This window comes from Caretta caretta, chromosome 3 (genome assembly GCF_965140235.1).
Source record: "Caretta caretta isolate rCarCar2 chromosome 3, rCarCar1.hap1, whole genome shotgun sequence".
Classification (NCBI taxonomy): Eukaryota; Metazoa; Chordata; order Testudines; family Cheloniidae; genus Caretta; species Caretta caretta.
The window spans coordinates 190,700,108-190,720,344 of NC_134208.1; the positions used below are offsets into that span (position 1 = coordinate 190,700,108).

At 40.8% G+C, this 20,237-nt stretch overlaps 1 protein-coding gene across 7 annotated transcripts in view; it reads right to left on the reverse strand.

Moving 5' to 3' along the window:
- Positions 1 to 11,643: 11,643 nt before the first annotated feature.
- Positions 11,644 to 20,237, reverse strand: part of BCL11A (BCL11 transcription factor A) — a 102,340-nt gene continuing 93,746 nt past the window's right edge. For 3 of the 7 annotated variants that reach the window (XM_048842790.2, XM_048842792.2, XM_048842796.2), the window contains exon 4: positions 11,644 to 15,866. In XM_048842790.2, the coding sequence (XP_048698747.1) occupies positions 15,765 to 15,866 (102 nt within the window). In that variant the 3' untranslated portion in view covers positions 11,644 to 15,764. Of the gene's footprint in view, positions 15,867 to 16,346; positions 16,451 to 19,036 lie in introns of those variants that run through there. The other 4 variants (XM_048842788.2, XM_048842791.2, XM_048842794.2 and 1 more) reach the window with 2 other exon arrangements.

Consider the following 20,237-nt stretch of genomic DNA (forward strand, 5'->3'; position numbering starts at 1 on the left):
AACTTGGTAAGCAAGATGCCACAGTTCCAACGACCATCACAGGCGGTAAGAAGGAACTGAGGGGGCGCTGGGTCAGCGGGGGTCACATATTGAGCGCCATGGAGGCGCCACTCCAGGGGGCTCCCCAGCTGACCCGACGGGTGCTGCTAGGGGAAAATCTTTCCGACAGCTGTGCACGCAGCGCGCACATCCCCACTTGAAATCAATATGAGCAATCACTCGAAGAAGAACTGGGGGAGATTGTCATTGCCACTTCTCTGAGGATTGGAAGGGGGTTCCTTACCCCAATCCTGGGGAATTACAGTGAGACAAACCCACAGATGGACCCTGAGATCCACCAGGATGGCCTGGTCATCCGTGTAGAGGATCTGTTCTTCTGCACTGCCTCCCAGCACCCCAGTCCTCTCTGGGATTTGCTCCTCCAGTACCCCAGTCCTCTATGGAATATGCTCCCATGGGTTCCCCTGCCAGCCACGGACCCTGAAGCCCACACCCTCTGAGGGAGATTTCAAGATCCTGAAGGGGGAGTCCATATTAGTGAATGCTTATAAATGAGTCAGAGAGCACTACAGTAGACAAGGGAACCTGATGAGATTGAGGTGGGGATGACACTGGATAGAGAAACCGGCCCTACTTCCCCCATTTCCCCCTTCCCACCTGCAGAACCCAAGTTTTCCCCCCAAAGAGGAGTATTCCCAAGCTTGAGGGAAAGTGAGGATGGTCAGATTTTGGAGGAGAGCAGCAGAATCAGAGCCCAGACTTTTCTGGGGTCACCTATTCCTAATCCTCACCTGTCAACTCCTGATGCTGGATATGGAGTGCAGAGGTAGATGTGTATATGTGGGGGAGGAGGGGAATAGGTTAGTGTATTAGATTACGTGCAGTATCCAACTGTGGGCTCGTTCTATTTACACGGCCATCTCCATCCTGATATTTACATTTTGCCTTTTCACAAAGTTCACTTTGTAAATGATGGGTAAAATTCCCGTCTGTTCGGCCAGGCAATTTTGGGCCGCATGTGTGTGTATATGTTCTGGGAACTCCTTTGTGAATTCAGGATGGAAAAAGCACAAGAACTCATAAAATGCCTCTTTAATATTGAAAGGATATATCTGTGGGAGGATTACCACAGCAAGGGGCTGATCTATTGGAAAGGTTTTTTTATAGAAGGTATTTAATACTATGTGCAACAAATGATAAAAACCATCTAACTGATGCTTCAGTCAACTGGAGCCCTCAGCCAAGAATTAGCTGACTGAGAGCCCTGTAAACCTTGCCTCATAAATACTCCTAGCCTAACTAACCTATGGCCTCATATAGCTGCCCAGCTGGTCCACTAACCCTGTTACATCCTAAATTTATGATTCTTGAACAAGATAAAAGAAGGACATACTGGATTTATTTTCTTTTAAAAAAAAAAGAGAGAAAAAAAAAACACCTGCATTTCTCACAGAGTATGTCCTACCTAGCAACTGAAAATGGACGTTAGCCACTAACAACCAACTGCTACTTTATGATCTTAGCAGCACTCATCTGTGCAATTTTTTAAACAAATCCTGATGAAAATGACCTATGCTGATAACAGGAAATCTTATTCTTCTAGTACAGGTCAGATGTGAATAAATATTCTATCAATGACTGCTTGCAAGGAAGGGATGAAATGTGAAGGCAGATTGGAGGCTTCAGGTTTGCTTTAGGGTATGATTTGGTTTCAGGGTGGAATTAGGGCTGGGGTTCAAAGTTTGGGTTTCAGTTTGATGATGGCACTGTAATCTCAGGGCTGGTCTGTTCGCATGAGATTTTGGCTCCAATGGCTCATAAATTCAGCTGATGGTGTGATATTTCTGACATCTTAGACCAAAATCTCATGAGGGAGCATGGTTTCTCTCACAAGGTTTTAGCTGCATCCAGTGGGGAACTAGAAGAAGTGCCCCTCTTTAAATTTTGTAGTTGACCCAGAACCAAAGCTTCAGTGGTGGGCTCAGACCCAGGGATATGAATCCAATTTGTGTATTAATCGCTATAAATGGAGCACCCAGCTCCTTCATGGCAGATGCTATAGAAATCGGTAACATAAATAAATAAACTAATCCCTAATTCCAAATGGAGAGGTATTTACCTGGTCTCCCTGTTGTACTCAACAACCCCTTGATCCCAGCATATTACATAGAAAAGTACAATAATGTCTGTCTGAAAAGCAATCTTGTGGGGGTTGGGTTTTCTTTTTTAACTTTGAAAAGAAAATTTTAGTTCTCCAATCACTACACCACCCAGCTGTCTGAATAACGCCTTTTGTCTTTAAGTATGTGAACTATGGGTACCACATTTTCTTTGCTTTTTAGAACAATTCTTGACCTTTAAACTCTAAAGCTGAATGGAGAGCAGACAAAACACTCATAGGCTCTCTCTCTTTTATCTCAGCTGTCCACACCTTGCATTCCAAGTCCCTCTTCTATCTACAGACTTTAACCTCCAGTGTTTGACAAGCAGCTAGGTCTAAGGCAAGGACAGTGATTATATTGTCTTGTAATTTACCAAAAAAAAAAAAAAAATAGATTCTAGGAAACAAGAACTGACCAGATGCAACTCACAAGACAAATATGGTAAAGACTCTAATCTCTCCCCTGCCTGGCCAGAATATATGTTTCAAGCCAAATCATCAATAGCCTTATGTTCAGTTAGGCAAACTAAACATTTGATAATCTTTGGATGGATTTAACATAGCAGTAATAAACAATGCTGTCAGCATCAAAGCAGTTCAGCTATATGGTTACACCTTTGAAATGAACCCCTCAATCCAATAGGCCCCCAAGTGAGAAGATTCATTCAAAAAATCCAAAAATTAAAATGTAGACAATGGCAAGCGCCTATCAGAGTGCCCTTGATCTAAAAAGCAATCGTGTCAGCTCCAAGCCTCAGCGTGAACATAAATGTGTTGGAATAAAGCCAATTTTAGATCCATTAATCCCACTCCTGAGATGAAATACATAAATATATCTAGAGCCAGATTCGAATTTCATTTCCATTACTGTAAATCTGGAGGAACTCCAGTCAGTGAGATTATTCTGGATTTTCACTGGTATAACAGATCTGAATTTGGCCTTCACGATTAACTTCGAATTGGAAAAAGGCTTTCCTTACTCTGTGTGCCATGGACATTCAGTGCTCAGGCCTGCCCTCTATGGAAACATGCACAGCACCAGGAGACTCAGAAAATCACACATTGCTTATGTTGGCATCAGACCAGTTGTCTGGATTTACACAGTCAGACAGAAATAGGGCTCTTGGGTTCAACCCTGTTCTTTGACACATGGCAGGAAGGGGTCTCTAGACCACTAGGAGCCTAAATGGACCTCAAGCTGTCTGCATTCCCGTTTTCCAGAGAGCCCAAACAAATCAAATAGAAATGCCCCCTTCTTCTTACCTCCCACTAGTACTGAGTACTGGAGAGTGACACGGGAGACTGGCTCAGATATCCATTTCTGTGGCACTGATAAGGAGACCCACAAAAGACCGGAACATAGTGAAATGCTTTTGGGGAAAAATAATAACCATTTAGTTAAAGACCCTTGAAATCTTAAAAGAAATGCTATTTACCTGGCCAGATCATCCCATCAGTGTAGGGTATAACAATCATACTTAGGAGAGAGATCATGTGTTCATGATCTGAAAACAAGAATATGAAAGCACTGGTTTTGACCTAATAAATGTCTCCTGCAGTCAAAGTTTGGCCCAGGAAGTACTTTTGAATTATTACAAAATGATACGACATTTTCACAAAATGAGACATTTTCTGTGAAGTGGAACTGAGCAGTTCCATTCTAAGGCCAATCTTTAGAATGGGTGTGAAAGTGGTGTTGAGGCTAAGTTTCACACCCATGAAAATAACAGCTTCTAAATGGAATTCTGATAGAGGCTTATATAACCCCAAGGTCAGCATCACTATAATATATGCTGGGGTCATGCATTAACAGCCAAACATCAGCACTTCAGGGTGTGTCCTATGAGAGGTAGGTGGGCCTGCCTGGTTAAATCACTGGCCTGGGCCTGACAAGAGCTGGGTTCAATTCTTGCTTTTGCTATAGACATCCTGTGTGACACTGGGTGAGTCACTTAATCTCTGTTAAGCTTCATTCCCCATCTATAAGGTGAGGAAAATAATACTCCTTTCCCGCATCTTTGTCTGTCTTGTCTATTTAGACTGCATGTGTCTCGGGGTAGGGACTGTCTCTTACTATGCAGTGCTTAGCACAAGGGGCTGATCTTGGCTGGAGTTTCCAAGTGCAACATGCATGTTGTGACACATCAGACAGTCAACACTTCCTATTCAGTAAAGTTCCTCTGCAATATGTCAGGATAGCTTGTGCTAGCAGGTCATGAGTACAGCATCTTTCTAAAAAAACAGAACCACCCCAGTGCAGCATGAAGAAGCTGTGTCAAGATTCAAGTACACTTCATCATTGGGTCCCTACCAACCGTTGAAAGAGTTCATCACTCCTTCTGAAAGTATCAGCTTTTTCTACCTGGTATTTCCCAGAATCTTGTTTCTGTGTTAGACATGGTGATTCACTGGAATTATCTGCAACTTTCCAAAGATAGCACTTAGGAAGAAGCCGCCCCAGCCACCCCAGGGAGACGCAGGAGGGAGGAATAAGGCTTAGATGCAGGTAACAGGCATTTGATTACCATGCATCATTAGTAAAAACATGAACTCTTTCACCATCCTTCTAGATTGTTATGATCTAGAACATGTACATTTGTTCCACGTATTGCAGGGTGACAAGAAACCAATTTGTCCTTTGAATTTTGTCACCACAGTAACACAAACTGGAGTAAACCCAGCTTAATGAGCATTTAATAGTGACTTGGGTTGCACGTTCCCATTTCTTTTTTCCATGATCCACATCTTCAAAATATGCAGGTTGAGAGACAAGGGGGCAAGATCTGCAGTTGTAAATTCACATAGTTCTATTAGCTTTGGTAGAGTTATGCCACTATTCACAAGCTGAGGATTTGGCTCAAAAATCTACATTCTCTCTCAGCTCCATGAGTGTTTATGGGGTTGCACAGATGTAACTGACAGTAAGGTTTGGCCCAGTCTTTCCTGTTCACATTGGCCCAGTCAAGGAAGTGTAACAAGCTGGCAGGAATTTACTCCTCACAAATTAAGACCCATTTAGATTCCAGCAGGGTACAGCATATCCATTCTCTTACAAGTATAAAAGGTTGTGTATCCTCCTGACACCCAAGTTACCACTTGGGATCCTCAATTCTGCCTCCACAGGCTTCTTCATGCTCCAAATTTCCCTTTTTCTTTTCTTCTTTTCAAGTACATAGCACACAAAAAAACCACACAGGCCAACTTCAGAGATATTCCCACAAGAAAAATTAAATACTCTTAATGCTTTTTTAAAGTGAATTGGGCCCCTTCATTTGCATCTGATAATAAGGATGTTATCATACTGGTTTATGGCTCAGCTCTTTAGTTCCTATCTCTCAGGGGCTAGATTACCCCTCATGAGTTCAATATATGTCTGTGAACTAATGTAATTTTAAAAACACTTTTCTTCCGAATTAACATTACAACCCTTACAAGTTAAAGGTTCTACTTGCCAACGTGTATGGAACGTTTGCATTCAAGAGTAAACCTAGCTGGATATTACACTTCAGAGTGTGGTTACTGATGACCATGGCTGCCTCTACATACAGCCAGCTGAGTCAGTAATCTAGCTGGCTAGTAGTTGAAAAACCTTTCTCACCTCCTTACACTGAATCATAATCTCCAGTGTGCTCAGTCTCTTACATTTAGATTAATTATAAAACATTGTCACTAGAATATTAAAATAGTGTTTAATACACAAAAGGGAATAAGCTATTCTGGAAAATGCATAATTTTCCTGTGATCATTTCACTAGTTACATGCAATAGGATTTTTGTCCCTCCTGCTTATGGGTGGCACGTGAACCGCCAATTCAGGGAGGCTAGCCCCCAGGCCTGCCCCTTCCCCCCACACACACCTCCCCCGCTGGAGCCCTGAGCCTCTCACTGCGGACACCTTCCCCTCAGTCCTGGGCCACCCGAATTCCCCCGGCCCCAGAGCACTGGGTGGGTGGCCTCAGCCCCAAAAGTGCCAGGCAGCATGGCCCCAGCACCTCCAGCCGCAGATCTCCTGGCAGGTGGCCCCGGCACTCCCAGCCCTGGAGCGCCAGGCGGGCAGCCCCAGTGACCCCAGGTCCAGAGCACCGGGCATCCCGAGCACTGGCCCAAGTCGCCACAATTCCCAGGCCACAGGCCAACCTGCCCCAGCCACAGCCCAGGCCACGGGGGAAGAGTGGGAAGCAGGAGGGGGCCTCAGGGCAGAGCGTGGGTGGGGCCATACCTGGCTGTTTGGGGAGGCTCAGCCTCCCCGGGCCTGCAATACCCACTGTCCATGCTCCTGGTTGCCAGCTATGGTTTTCAATAGCTTCCTGCTTTTGCAGCTATCATCTTGTAGTGCTTTTGAAAACCATGTGCTTGGCCCATCAAAAACTAAGGACACCTGTGTTGAAGGGATCTCTTGTTGCAACCATTACCTCTCCACAGCAATGGTTGCAAACACAAGGATGACTAACCCATAGAAGGGAAGTCTTACATGTCTTCTCTCCCCTCACCCCTCCCTGAATAGGGAGTTGTGTACATAAATTGAGGGAAGAATAGACCCATATAATGTCTCTTTTGGGATAAGAAAGCAGGCAAAGCTTGAATATGCCCAAGCCAACCTCTTCAAAAGTGTCCAAATGTGAGCTGTGGTGAGTGCTCAGCACTTCCAAAACCAGACTCACCTAGGCCTCTCAAATTGGGTGCTCAAACTCAGAGGCACCCACAACTAGTACACCCACTTGAAAGTGCTGACCCAAAGGCTTATTTTAACCAGAAGCCATTAATCACTCCCAGTCGTCATTTTAGATTGCCATACTCTGTTTTAAATGTCTTTGCAGGAATGTGCCATCTTCACAGGAATGGAGAAGGGAAAATGTAACAAGAGTTAAAAGCACTTACCAGCTGGAAAAGAGGGAGAGGTAGCAAGCAGCCGCCAGTTGCAAAATGGCCCCTCTAGGGTTGAAGTTGCCTGTCTCTGCCAAATTTATAGGGCAAGTCCCAGGAAAGCATGCTGGCAAAAAAGCTCCTAGACAAGGGTAATCCTACACTGGGGCGAGTTGAAGGGACCAAGCAATCACCAAAAAAGCTTTGCCTGGAAAAAGGTTGCTTCTGCATATCACAAGACTGTTTAAAGGGATTTTTTTTTTTTCCTGGAGAAAAGTCCAGATTTTCTTTTCACTTACACTCGGGTAAGAATCGATTTCCAGGGAGTTGATTCCAATGTACCCTGTTGAAAGTGAGGGGAGATCTAGCCTGGCATCTGAACCACAGAGTTGATGGCCATGGGGTTGATAATGGGACTCAGGAACTTTCATCTCTAGCTCACCAGTTTGAATTTGGCCCACATCACTATTAACCAAAAGTTTTTACCATTTGATGGCTATTCTTGTATCCTAGGTATGAAATAGGTTGGTGGTATCACTCCAGTTCCTTGTAGGAGACAAGTCTCTACATCATGAAACCCACCACCCAATTGGTACTAACTGCCATGCTTGTTAGCCAACTCACTGCCAAGGGAATGGAGGCCAAACTAACTTCTCACTCCTACAGTGTAGTCTCTGCAGGTCAGAAGTGAAGTGAATTAGAAGATCATTTCAGTGAAGTTTGAACAGCTGCTGCCTATTCTGAACCAGTTCTCTGGATACAAAAACTTGTTTCCAGTGCCACCAAACTGGCACTTTTCACAAGCACAAAATTAATTTAGGGCCAGGTTCTACACTGGGTAGCATTTTACTCTTCAAGTGGCCCATGTGGGAGGCAGAAACTAGTCCTAAATTATTTTGTTTTTTTTAATGTACTGACTGGCTGTGCAAATTTGCCTTTGTTAAAGAGAGGCTCTCATTAACCAGTCTTGAGGCATTTTTTTTTTAAACTTGAATGTGCTTTTAACTAGATAAACGAATAGGTAATTATATATCTCATGGAGTAGAAGAGTCAGAATAACACATTTAACCACAAAACTCAAGCACGAAATTACAATACAGTGAGTAGTGTAATGCCTTGTGATGCCTCAATCTTTTCAATTGTAGCTTCCAAAAGCTGCCCCTTTCTGAACTTTTCCTGCTGCTGCACAAAGGCATCAGGCACATAAGTAATGATGTTACCAGGCATATGTCAACCAACCTTTAACCCTGCATACCCATCTGGGGATCTGAAAGTCAAACTGGGTTTATTCCTTCTTGTTCTTCATTATCATCATCAAGATAAAGTCTCTCTGCAGTCTGAATCAAATATTACACCTTGGCCACCCTCAGTTCTGTTACAACCTCAGTGCACCTCCATTGTACTCAGTGGGGGTTGCACCAGTGATTGGGCCTGTAACTGGAACTTAGAAAACAATTCTGTTGATGATACACAAGAAGGAATAGGAACCCAGCTTCCTCTTTCTCGGCGGAGCTGGTTCTGGACTGCTACCAGCAGAACAAAGTAGTAAAAAACTTCCTTCAGTCACTAGATCAGCAGGTCCAAAGCTGAACACGCCCCCCCGATCTGAGCTGTTGAGCAAGAAGCGGGCATTTTCACAGAGCTTCCGTTTAGAGCTTGGTTTTACAGAATTGTTCAGCTTGCAATAGCCAGCAGCACAAATGTTACTAACTGGCAACCATTGCTGGCTGTGTCACCAGACTCAGAGAACAAAGACTGAGCAGCATATAGACCGAGCTACCTTCTGACCCTGTAAAATGACGTCCCTCCAGATCAGGGCTGAGACACACTGATAAGGTAATATGGGGAATATTGCAGTGCCATTGCCCTTCCTGTATTTTTCTGAAGAGTAAACAAAGGACTATAGCAGCAAAGGACACAAACACAAGAACTCAGATGGTAAAAATGTATTGAAATTATAAATGCTTTAATGAGAGCTCCATCTTGTAAGCCCTCTCTACACAAAACCTCCATGAACTTCAGTGGGACATCCACACTCAGGACATGATCCTGCACCATTGAAATCAGTGGGAATTTTGCTATTGACTTCAGTGGGAGCAGAATCAAACCCACAAAGGGCTTGAAGAATCAGTCCCCTTTTTTCTGATACATCACCTGCAGAAATGCCTCCCTTAAACCCCTTTGCAGTGGCTACCTTTGCATATCCTATTGCAGAAGACAGGATGCACATGGGAAAAATCGGATTCCTGATGCCAAAGGATTAATTGTTCAATGGATAATGTGTATTTACTACCTGGCACATCTCCATTTCTAGCTGGAAAATGTTAAATTTCTAGTTATTAACTGATTTAGGACTTACAGCTTTTAGCTACAGGCTCTTTGATGTGTGTTTTGGAATAACACATCCATCAAGTTATGTGGATCTTCTGCAGGACCACATAAGCAATCTGGCAAGAGTCCATGCCTGAAGTTATGGAAAACAGCTTTCATGTGGACAGAGGCGACACTGTCTTTGGTGTGTGGCCCTTGGCCTCTTGTCAGCTCCATGACATTAAGAAAAGTTCTCACTGTTCTAGCTAAACCTTGCCATTGAGAAAATTCATTTTGCCTGGCATTTATGGGGATTACATTTAGTAACAATTGTGCTAGGTTAGGCGGAAAAGACAGAAGGAATTGCCTTTTGTGTTATGTTTAAGCAATTTTATAGTGCTATAAAATGTCACAAAAGCTTGAGAGGAAATAGTTCCATTTTATTGGTAGTAAGTCTTTATTAACCCTCCTCTATTTACATAGTTTGTAATAAGAATCAGCCCATCATGTTCATCAGCACCAAGGCTGCATGGCTTACTTTCTTGGCCAACACTATATAGCATATGGATTTGAATACTAGAAACCAAATATTGCATGCACAACTCCTATCAATGGGAGGGCCGTAAATTGACCATATGTGGCCCTTTGTCACATACATGGCAGACACCTGCGAAAAGGAAGGAGCTTACATACATTGCCTCTGGACAACATGGAAGAAAATGAAAATCACCAGTGTTGAAGAGTTAGCAAGACTAAAATGAACTAACAATGTTAAGGTATCACACAGTGCAGTTCTATCGCTGTAAAGTTTGGAATCCTAGTGACATGGCTATCCCATCTTTCCATCTATCCAATTCATCGCACTATCAGATAATTAGGTATAAGGCAAACAGATATAAATATGGGCAAGAAAAGCAGGAAGCAGCCTGCCTGTTTCACCTGTATTGTTATCACCAATACCGTGATTTCTCTTGTTTCATCGTAACATTAATGGATCTAGCTATCCAGCCATCCTTGTCCACTACCACGGCATATGAGTACCTATAGTGTTGAAATTACAATAGAGCTGAGCCCAGGTAGTTCAAGAAAGAAATCACATATTGCTCAATATGGGAGGCCAGATTAAATTAAATTGGGGCCCACTGGTTCTGGCATCTAAACATCATCACTGCTAAAGATGCAATAGAAGTAGAAAACAAACAACCATATTTTTGCTTTTATTTTTTTACAGATTAACTCCCTCCTTGTTTAAAAATAGTTCTATTACTTTGTTTGTCATGGAAGACAGACATTTAAAGGAAAACTTCTTTTATTTATTGGAACAATCAGAATTGTTGGTATAGAGACTGGAAGCAAAAATGTGGTGGAAATATTAATATATGAAGTCTGTTTATGCCTGCAACAATCTGAGAAATTTGGAAAAGGAAGCAGAGAGCAAAGAGGAGGCAAAAGAGGTACAATTCTTGATCAGTGATGATAATGATGGTAATTTATCGCAGTATCATTTGAAATATCACACCACCCTGATTTCATATTAGCCAATCTTGAAAAGGAAAATATATTCAATGGATGGCATGCTTCATCTTGTCACATATTATCCATCATTTCAGCTGTTCACATCCCAGATGCAGCTCCAGACAGCAACAGCACAGCTGAATCTAACGACAATCAAAGGCAACATTAATGTCTACTCTAAAAAGTTAATGCACTTCAAGGGTTGTTGGCACCAAAAAGAAACCGAGTTGTAATAAGCAAATACTAAAATCCAACAATGAATTAGTCAGGTATTTCACTGGCTCACTCGCAGGACAACCTGCACACACACAAAAAATCAAAAAGTTAAGATGAACAATGTATTTTCCTGGCAACGTAAAAGTAATGAATAAATAGCATATTAAGTAGAATGATCTCAAAAAGCCAAAGAAGAATCCCATTTCAATTCACCTTTCCCTGAAGTTAATAGTTATTCTGCCACCTTCAAACACAAAACTAAATATTGTCAGTGACAGGATTCAAGTATTGCTACTGGCTATTTAGAGCATCTAGCAGGATGTGATGTGAAGCAGAAATCAAAATGAAGTGTGGTTTTTGTTGTGTTAGTTTTTTAAAATCCTGTTCACGGGTTCTAACAGGATACATAATCATTTCACTCATTTGAGATAAACATGGTTTAATAAGTGGCCAATTTTATGCTTGCTTTCTCTCCCCCCCCCCCAATTTACTGTTGGAAAATTATATAACCTGGATGCTTTTCGATTCCTAAATCAACGTAATTTGAAAGCAGAATTTAAGTAAGACTTCACAAATGTGTTAACCTTTCTGCATTTTATTATTATGAGACTGTCTTTAAAAATAAAATACAGCACAGACAAAATGCTTGCACATTGAAAGAAGCTTTTCAAACTAAAACCAAAGCTAAACTGTCTAATTTCCATATATCTTGCTCATTTCAGACCATTACAGCATGTTGGATTGAGTAACAAAAAGAGCTTTTAAATTTGGTTCTTAAAAGTGAACTGCAGCACTTCTAAAATAAATATAAAAATTGTTTAACATCCTAAATCTTTTAACAGTAGATATGTGCAGACTTTAAAATTATGAATACATTTTAATACAAAGCACTTGAAAATCATTTCATCTTTAACTTTCAGCTCAGGACCTGAGTTCAAGGTTCTGGGTTTCTCCTGCAAGAGCTGATTGTGCAGTATATTGTGCATTTCTAATATGTGAGGGTTTTTTTTCTTCTTGTAAAGAAAACAGAGCAAACTTGAGCTCTTCTGCTAACAAGCTGTGTGCATTATTTCCCCCACTCTTCATACACAGACACAGCCAAGGACTCTGGGCAGGCTAGCCCAACAGTCAACTTCCCGTCCTAAAAAGTTCTATCATTAAAACTGTCCTTACAAGGCATCCAAAGCCCCACAGGCCAGGTGCTCAGCTGGTGTAAAGCCGGATGGCTCCATTGGTTTCAGTGGTGCTACACCAATTTCAATGGAGCTCCTCTGATTTATACCAGCTGAGAATATAGTCCTAATGCACACGATTGCAATACAGATGGTCTTACGCAGACTGTAGAAGAGCCTAGTACTTCATTCCAGCACGAGGTGTTTGTAAATGGTGTCAGCACTCGCAGGTGAAACATGGAACCCTGAGCTCAGTTCTTAACAGTTACTAAAGCTTTCAACGTAGTTGGTACATATATTTATAATCTTAAGGCAACACATGAATTCTGCAAATGACTTAAAATCTTAAATGGGTTTTTTTTTAATTCGTTTGAAAAAAAAAAAAGAAAAGAGAATTTAACAATTACACTTCACCTTCAACTCAGTAGGAAAGTATTGTTTCACTTTTGTGTCTGTGCCCAGCAGAACACAATCAGAGCATTGCTTGTATTACTTCTATTTATTTGAATTCCTCCTAGATAGGGTAAAAATACCTGCTAGCCATATACTTCTACCAACTCTGTATGGTAGCAATTGGCCCCCTTTCTACTCTTAGTTACACTGGTATAAATCCAGAGTGAAATAAGTGACCTACTCTGGACTTGTACTGCTGTGACAGAGAGTTACAGGCTACGGCCCAATGTTTCCACAATGTCCTGAAACAAACTATGAACTGAGCTTTGTCTGCCCTTGGCATGTTGTGACATGTAAAAAAAGTCACACAATCTTCTGAAATTTTTCAGGTAAGTACGGTACTGAAGGATGTTTAAAAACAGATTATTGATTTAATGGTTTATAGCTATACAGAACTGTAACCAGCAATTCTGCAAATCTGTATTTAGGGGACCCAATTCAGTACAGTACTCTAGGGAAAAGAGAAGAGTTACTCCACTGCATAGTGCTCCAACTATGCAGTGGAGTAAAATTGACCCATATGCCACATTCTGAAACAGCCATGCCAGTGAGAATGCAGCTGCCTAGCATACCCTGATGTGGAAATGGTTTGAGACTGCCGTAGGAGAGGCCAGCAGCTGATGGGAATTGTTAACTCCTTTGCACATGAGGCATAACCAATCAAAGATGCAGGACGTGTTGTTTCAGTGCTCAAAAAACTCCTTGTAAACAGGTGCAGAGCAATGCACAGATATGGAGCAAAATGGGTGCCATTTTTGACACGCCTAGTTATGGTATAAGGATTGATCTGATCTGCTGAGGTTATGCTGCACATCAGAGCCTGATCAACTATGGTCTATACTACCGTACTGGGGAGTGAGGTCTACATCCATTATTCAATGCGTAATCCTGCCTGTATTTTCACCAGCTGCATTTGCTCAACGTTGGTCATCAAATTTGGACCTTGGGGTAAGGGCCATGCCTGTTGACAAATCTCCTTGCCAAAGTCCCCCAGGGAAGAATGGAGGGGTCCCAGCAGGGGCTGCTATTGGGCCAAGTGTATTACTAATGGTTCTGATCTAATTCAGCTGCAAGCACAGACATTGTCACTAGTTCAGAATGTGGACTAGGAGGTCTGAACCATGACATTTTTGCCGTTGGAACAACTCAGCCTAGTCCCTACCTGTGTTCCCAGCATCTACATGCCGAGACTAAATGCAAAGTTACTTTAGCTCCCCATGCATTCTGGCAGAATTTAACCAGAAGCACTGCATACGTGGCCTGCTTCTGTGGCTGCACAGCTGCCATTACTGTGTACTAAGTGGGGCCATCAGAGAGCATGTAACCCATGGATTATTGATCCTAGAATCCATAACACCTCAGAAGAAACAGTAATAGTCTGTTGTATCAATCCCCATTTGTACACGGTCATCCACAGATCACTGATAGTCTATTGGCCCGTCTCCATTAATACAGTGGTGTGCACAGACGCTCATGCACTCTGCAACTACGGTCTAAAGTCCTTTACAAAAGTTTTGTTACAAAAGTGACTGTGCTTGTGCTGTAACCACTCTCCTAAACAAAATAACATTTATAGATTTTTTTTTAAATGACCCAAAGGTGCTATTATTTTATCTATTTTGCAGTTTCACGGGCAAAATAGCAGGCTGGCCAAATTTTCACATTCAGCTTTGAAAAATAAATAAAAAAGCAACAATAATTAATAAATACAAATAACTTTGTCACCTGACCTGAGACCCTGCATGTTAAATTTCTACCTGGTATAAATTTCAGGGTGGTTTTACATGAAAATAAGATGATGGCACAGCTTGACCTGCAGCATCAGGACTTAACCAAATAAAGGATTCACATCAGCACTTAGGCCTGATCCTATAACCCTTATCACACATGGTCATCAATAGAATATACTGAATTCAGTGGTACAATCTGTGCCCCCAATTCAGGAACGTACATACGCATGTACTTAAGTCCCTAATAGTCATATGAAAGTCAATAGGAGCACAGAGTTAAGCAAGTGTTCAAATGCTTTATTAGATCCAACAGGATTTGAGCACATGCTTAAAATAAGCTAGTGGTAACTGCTTTCCAGAATAGGGCTACTTGCACAAATAAAGGATAACTGTAACAAAGATCAATCAATAACCACAGGGGGCTTTTTGTGGGGGGGTGGGGGTTCAACTTTTCGTGGAGCTTACAGCATCACCATAATGAAATTATTATTCTCCTGGAAACAGTTAGCTTTTTGGACAAACAATGACAAATTAAAGTATGCTATGGATCATCCCCTCCCCCCGCGCAACCTCAAAAATACATATTTTAACAGCAGAAATACAACACAGTAGGCATTATTCAATGGTATGCAAATGATAAGTTAGACAGTTAGGAGACCCCCCACACTTCAGCATTAATAAACAACCACACTAGTTCTACATTAATTATAGTGTTGCATTAACAACGCTTTTGCATTTTTAGTTTTCTTTGAAATGTATACCATCTATAGATGGATAACTTCTTGTGTGTATATGGGTTTTGTTTTCTTTTTTAATCACAACAGTTGATTTTATGCAGTGGATATGGTACTACAAACGTCATACCGGCTGCATGGTCCTTGTTAGCATTAAAAATTAAAGAGCAAACAAAACCTAAAGCACCAACATTTATTATGTCAAGTCTCCCCCTTGCCCCCCTCCTTTATTTATTTATTTATTTGTTTTTGCTATTTGTAACATTAGCCGCACTTAAAAAGATGGTGTGTAATGTATAAGAACAACAGGCTGGGTTCTCCACACTGTATCAACATATACTCAAGAGGGCTTTTTCCCAATGGCATGGAAGCCAGTCAAAGCCATTGATGATCGATAAGCCCTTGATGGTGGGTTGGTTTTTAAAAAAAAGAAGTGTTTTTATTCTATTAAAAATATATATAACATAGTCTTGCAGGCAGGCGGAAGGAGCCTGTTGGATGCTGCCTTTGGACGGTGAAGTCTGAAGTTACTGTCAGAAAGCATCGCAAAGCTAGCAAGATAACGGACCACATTCAGATGTCATGTACATGGTGCACATTCCCCGTGTGCTTCACATTCTCTCAGAATTTAAGCGGTCTCGAGCTTCCATCCGAAAATTGCCACACGTCACGAGTTCCCTGGGCACTACGCCAAGTGGGGGTGTGTGTCGAACCTAGAGAAAGGATGGGGACAGAGGAAAAATAGGTGTAACACAGCCCAAAAGGTAAATTCTTCCCCCCGCCCCCATTTTTCTTTTTCTTTTTTTACAAACTGCAACTTGAATTGCCAAAAGAGTATGTAATGAAATGGACCCCGGGTTCATGATCTTAGTCCGTACTCCTGCCATCCCACCAAGAATTCACAAACTCCCACATCACACATGCATGGGAATACTTCCAGCACAGCAAAAATACAGATAGCACAAATAACACGCCAGGGGGCAAATCCTCCAGTCTTCACTACGACTTAACTCAGTTAAAACACTGACTGACTCCAGTATTCCTCTCCCACCCAACAATCCTATTGACGGATGCCAGATAGAGCACAGCAAATATTTTTTGATATACCACAAGCTGTACAATTTGCAGAGACTCTTATGTCACTGAATTCAATTGCATTTGAATAACAGTGCAACTTATAGGGTGTACTGTACCTGGTGAAGTGTGAAATAAATGCTTGAGCCTTACAGGCCTGAGCCAATGTTCATTGAAGTAAGTGGGAGGTGTTCCATCGACTTCATTGGCATTGAGTCAGGCCCTAGCTGTGCAAGATGGAAAAATAAATGTTTCCCCATAGCTGAATTATATAGTGATATGCAGGCAGTGTAAAGGCCAGTCACCAATTATATATTGTACTAAAACAAACAATAGGCTAATGAACAAACTGCATGCTCAAGAGCCTGCATGCACGACCTGTGGCAATGGCAGAACCAGAGATGCATTGATTAAGATCAATCTATACATACCGACCACAGAGTCAGTTTCTATTGAAATTGCCTCATAAATGTTTAAGTGTGTAGCTGACGGGCAACTCATGAGCTACTTATCAAGATTAAATAAGAGGGCCATATCGTAAATGGGTATAAATTAAAATAGCTCAATTAAAGTAAATAGCACTAGCCTGATTTACACCAGATAAAAGTCCAATTCTATGTGTTTCTGAATTTAATTTGTATTAAAATGAAAATAAATAAGCCTGAGTTTTTCAAATGAGCCTAAATGAGTTAGGTACCTAGGATGGGTTTTAAAAAGTGCCTAAGTAATTTAAAAGCACAAGTCCGATTGAAAGCCAATAAGACTTGTGCTCCTAAGTCACTTAAGCATTTTTGAAAAATCCAACCGCTCTTACTAACTTTCAGTATTGATGAGAGTTGGGCATCTAACTTCCTTAGATTCCTTGAGCAGTGCCAGTCAAAATATATACATCTGGATTTGGGAAACAGTGGCTTCCTTTCATGACTCCAGTGACATGCCTGCCAGGCAGTATCGTACTCACAATCCATAATATAATTTTCCCACACTTTCACTGTAAATGGTTTCCAACCTTTGCAGGGAAAAGAACTAAAATAACAGCTGGTATCTTTTTTTCTTTTTATACAAACTCTGCACTTCGATAAACCCTGAAACTGTATCTCATCAGATATGCCAAAGCCTTCTGAATATCAAGCAAAGACATGGTATCACTTATTCCTGTATTTATCTCAGCTCTTGGAAATAAATATGAAACATCTGTAGCCTAAATTCTTGCTATTGTTTCAGTCTCTTCATTATACAAATTACTCAATTTGGAGGATATTAAATACTAATGGCAAAGGCATCTGCGCAGTAAAAATACATTCCTCTTCTGAAGTTGATTGGTTTTGATATGTTATCAACTGCAATACTATTACCCAAATATTGTTCTTATTTATTGAGACATCTTTCCACAGAGAGTTAAATATAAAAAGTTTCTTGGGACAGTAGGTCATGCTTGTATGGAATGTTACAGCAGCTTAAGAACACATTATGGATGCCATATAAATCTGTTTCAGAATTCTAACAAACTTGAACGGGCCTCAATGGTTCATGGTTTTATAACACCATTAATTTATCACACAGTTAGAAAATGTCACATTTTGTATTACTATTTTTGCTTTAGTGTTTAGGCTACAACATGTTGTCATTTCTAAGTTATGTTCTTGTTGGCTAGTTTTTGAAGTTATTTAGGTGACGCTGTATAAAATCTCTTAATGTAGGGGGTTCCTCGAGTACAGTGCTTATGCTGCATGTGTGTAAGTTGGAAATGAAGTGATGTGCCCAATGGATGTATCTAGCTTTTTGATAGAAGTGTATAAATCAAATGTTTTGTTGCAGATTTCTTAAAAAAATCATAGCATGTTTTTCGTCTTTAATTTTTTAGCAATATGTACTGTATGTGATATATCACATATCCATCTGTATACCTAGACAGATAGCTAGATGGCTAGCTATATTCACACAATTATTTTATATGTTTAACATGTTATAATGCAACATATAATGAAAATATTATTACTATATATGTGTGTGTTAGAATTCAACTTAAAACAAAGACATAATTGTTATGATTGCTTCATAGACAGAACAATTAAAATAAGTCCTGTATATAAAATCTCTACTGCAGTACTAACAACTACTAAAAAAAATCAGGGAGAGAGAGAGAGAGAAAGACTGAACTCTTCATGGACATTTAATGGCACTGGATCAAAAATCATGTTGTTAAATAGCTGCAAAGTACCTGTCTGGTACCAGTATCTTGAGTTTAGACACAAGGACTATATCTCTGAGACATAAAGATCACAACAAAGTACTGTTTTGTTTACAGTTTTTTGTCTTGTCCCAGTCAACATGTTCATCTTCGTCCTCCCCTTCATCGTCAAACCTACTACAGTGAATATTTGCTAGTACCCAAGAGGCAGATTCTGATCTCAGTTCCACTGGTGTAAATCCAGGGTCATTCCATTTAGGGGCTCTATCCTGCAAGATGCTGAATACTCTAGCCCTGATCCAGCAAAGCATTTAGCCACATGCTTCATTTTAAGCACATGATTAGTCCTATGGAAGCCAATGGGACGACTTGCGTGCCTAAAGTGAAGCACTTGCTTAAGTACCGTGCTGACCTGGAGACATATTTAGATGCATTAGTGGATCCAGGCCAGAGTCCTCAGCATCTGGCAGTATCAAGCCCCAAGTCAATGGAATGATTCTGGATTGACACCTGTGGAACTGAAATCAGTATCAGGCCCCAATTTATCTTATATATTTTTTCAACCATTTTACACACCTGTTCAGATAGGGTAGGGAATAACTTTCATTTCTCCTGTCCTTAAATTAAAGGGAGCTTTATTTGTCTCTCTCAGCAAAAGAATACATGTTAATATTTTCTTAGCAAAAATGTCCTCTAAGGAGACGCTGGGCAAAATACAGGCAACAAATGATGCCATCACAAAAAGACAACATAACAACTTTAGGGTTTTACAGAAATAATAAAAAAAATTGTAATATTAACTCCATTACACTAGGAACAGCAAGAGACAGTATCACAGAGGTATGTGTTTTAATAATGTAAATAGATGCTGCAACATGCAGTATTTGTAAAACTGACAACATATACAGACCTCTAAGGAGAAAAGAAAACCTGAGTCCAGATTTGAAAGACAATGTATACACAACGTTTCATAAACTTGTAGGTTGTACAGAATATAATGGAAGGGGAGTTCCCACCCCTGATTTGTTTTCAACCAGTAAAATGTTGTAAAAGAGGTTGCTGGAGTTTTAGGTCCAGGTTAGACTGATCTTGAATCCGCAGGGTGTAGCACAATGCATCTCACAGAATCAGCTTCTGTACATGCATGCACATGAGCAGTGGCTGATTTCACTGTTTATGTCACTGGCAGAGACAGTCACTCTGCAGCACCTTCCAATTCATCTGTCACTTTTGGGGTTTGTTTTGTTTTGTGGGGGAAGAGGGGCTCGAAGAGTGGTGCAGTACACAGGTGAGGGGGGGCTGAACATATTTCATCTCTGTCCTTGAATCACACGTAATGTTGCAAAAATGGGGAGGAAAGTCCCTTTCACAAACAAAGGATACCAAATGAAAGACATAGATGTCATTGTCATCAAGTTTACAGTTTATTCCTTAACTAAATGCATTCCTAGAGAAAAAAGTTAAACATCCAGATTGAAAACAGATTCCATTGGTTGGAAATTTATCCTATAATTGTAAAGCCTAAAAACTATTTTCCTGGGGACGAGGCATTTTATTTAAATATAAATATGGTACTTTATGCTCCTTTAGGTTACAAACACACATGTCAAAATGCCCACATGGAGAAACTCAGAAAACAGACTGGCCTTCTTTTAAAACCTGCTGCTTTTGCTGAAAGTAATTTACAGAGTGTGTCAAATGAGGACACAAGAAGCTTACATTGTGTACTTTAAGGTTGTTGTTTTTTTTATTTTTTCAATAAAGGGACAAAATGGGTGTATGAACAGGATAATGCAGACAACTGCCAAAAAAACACAGA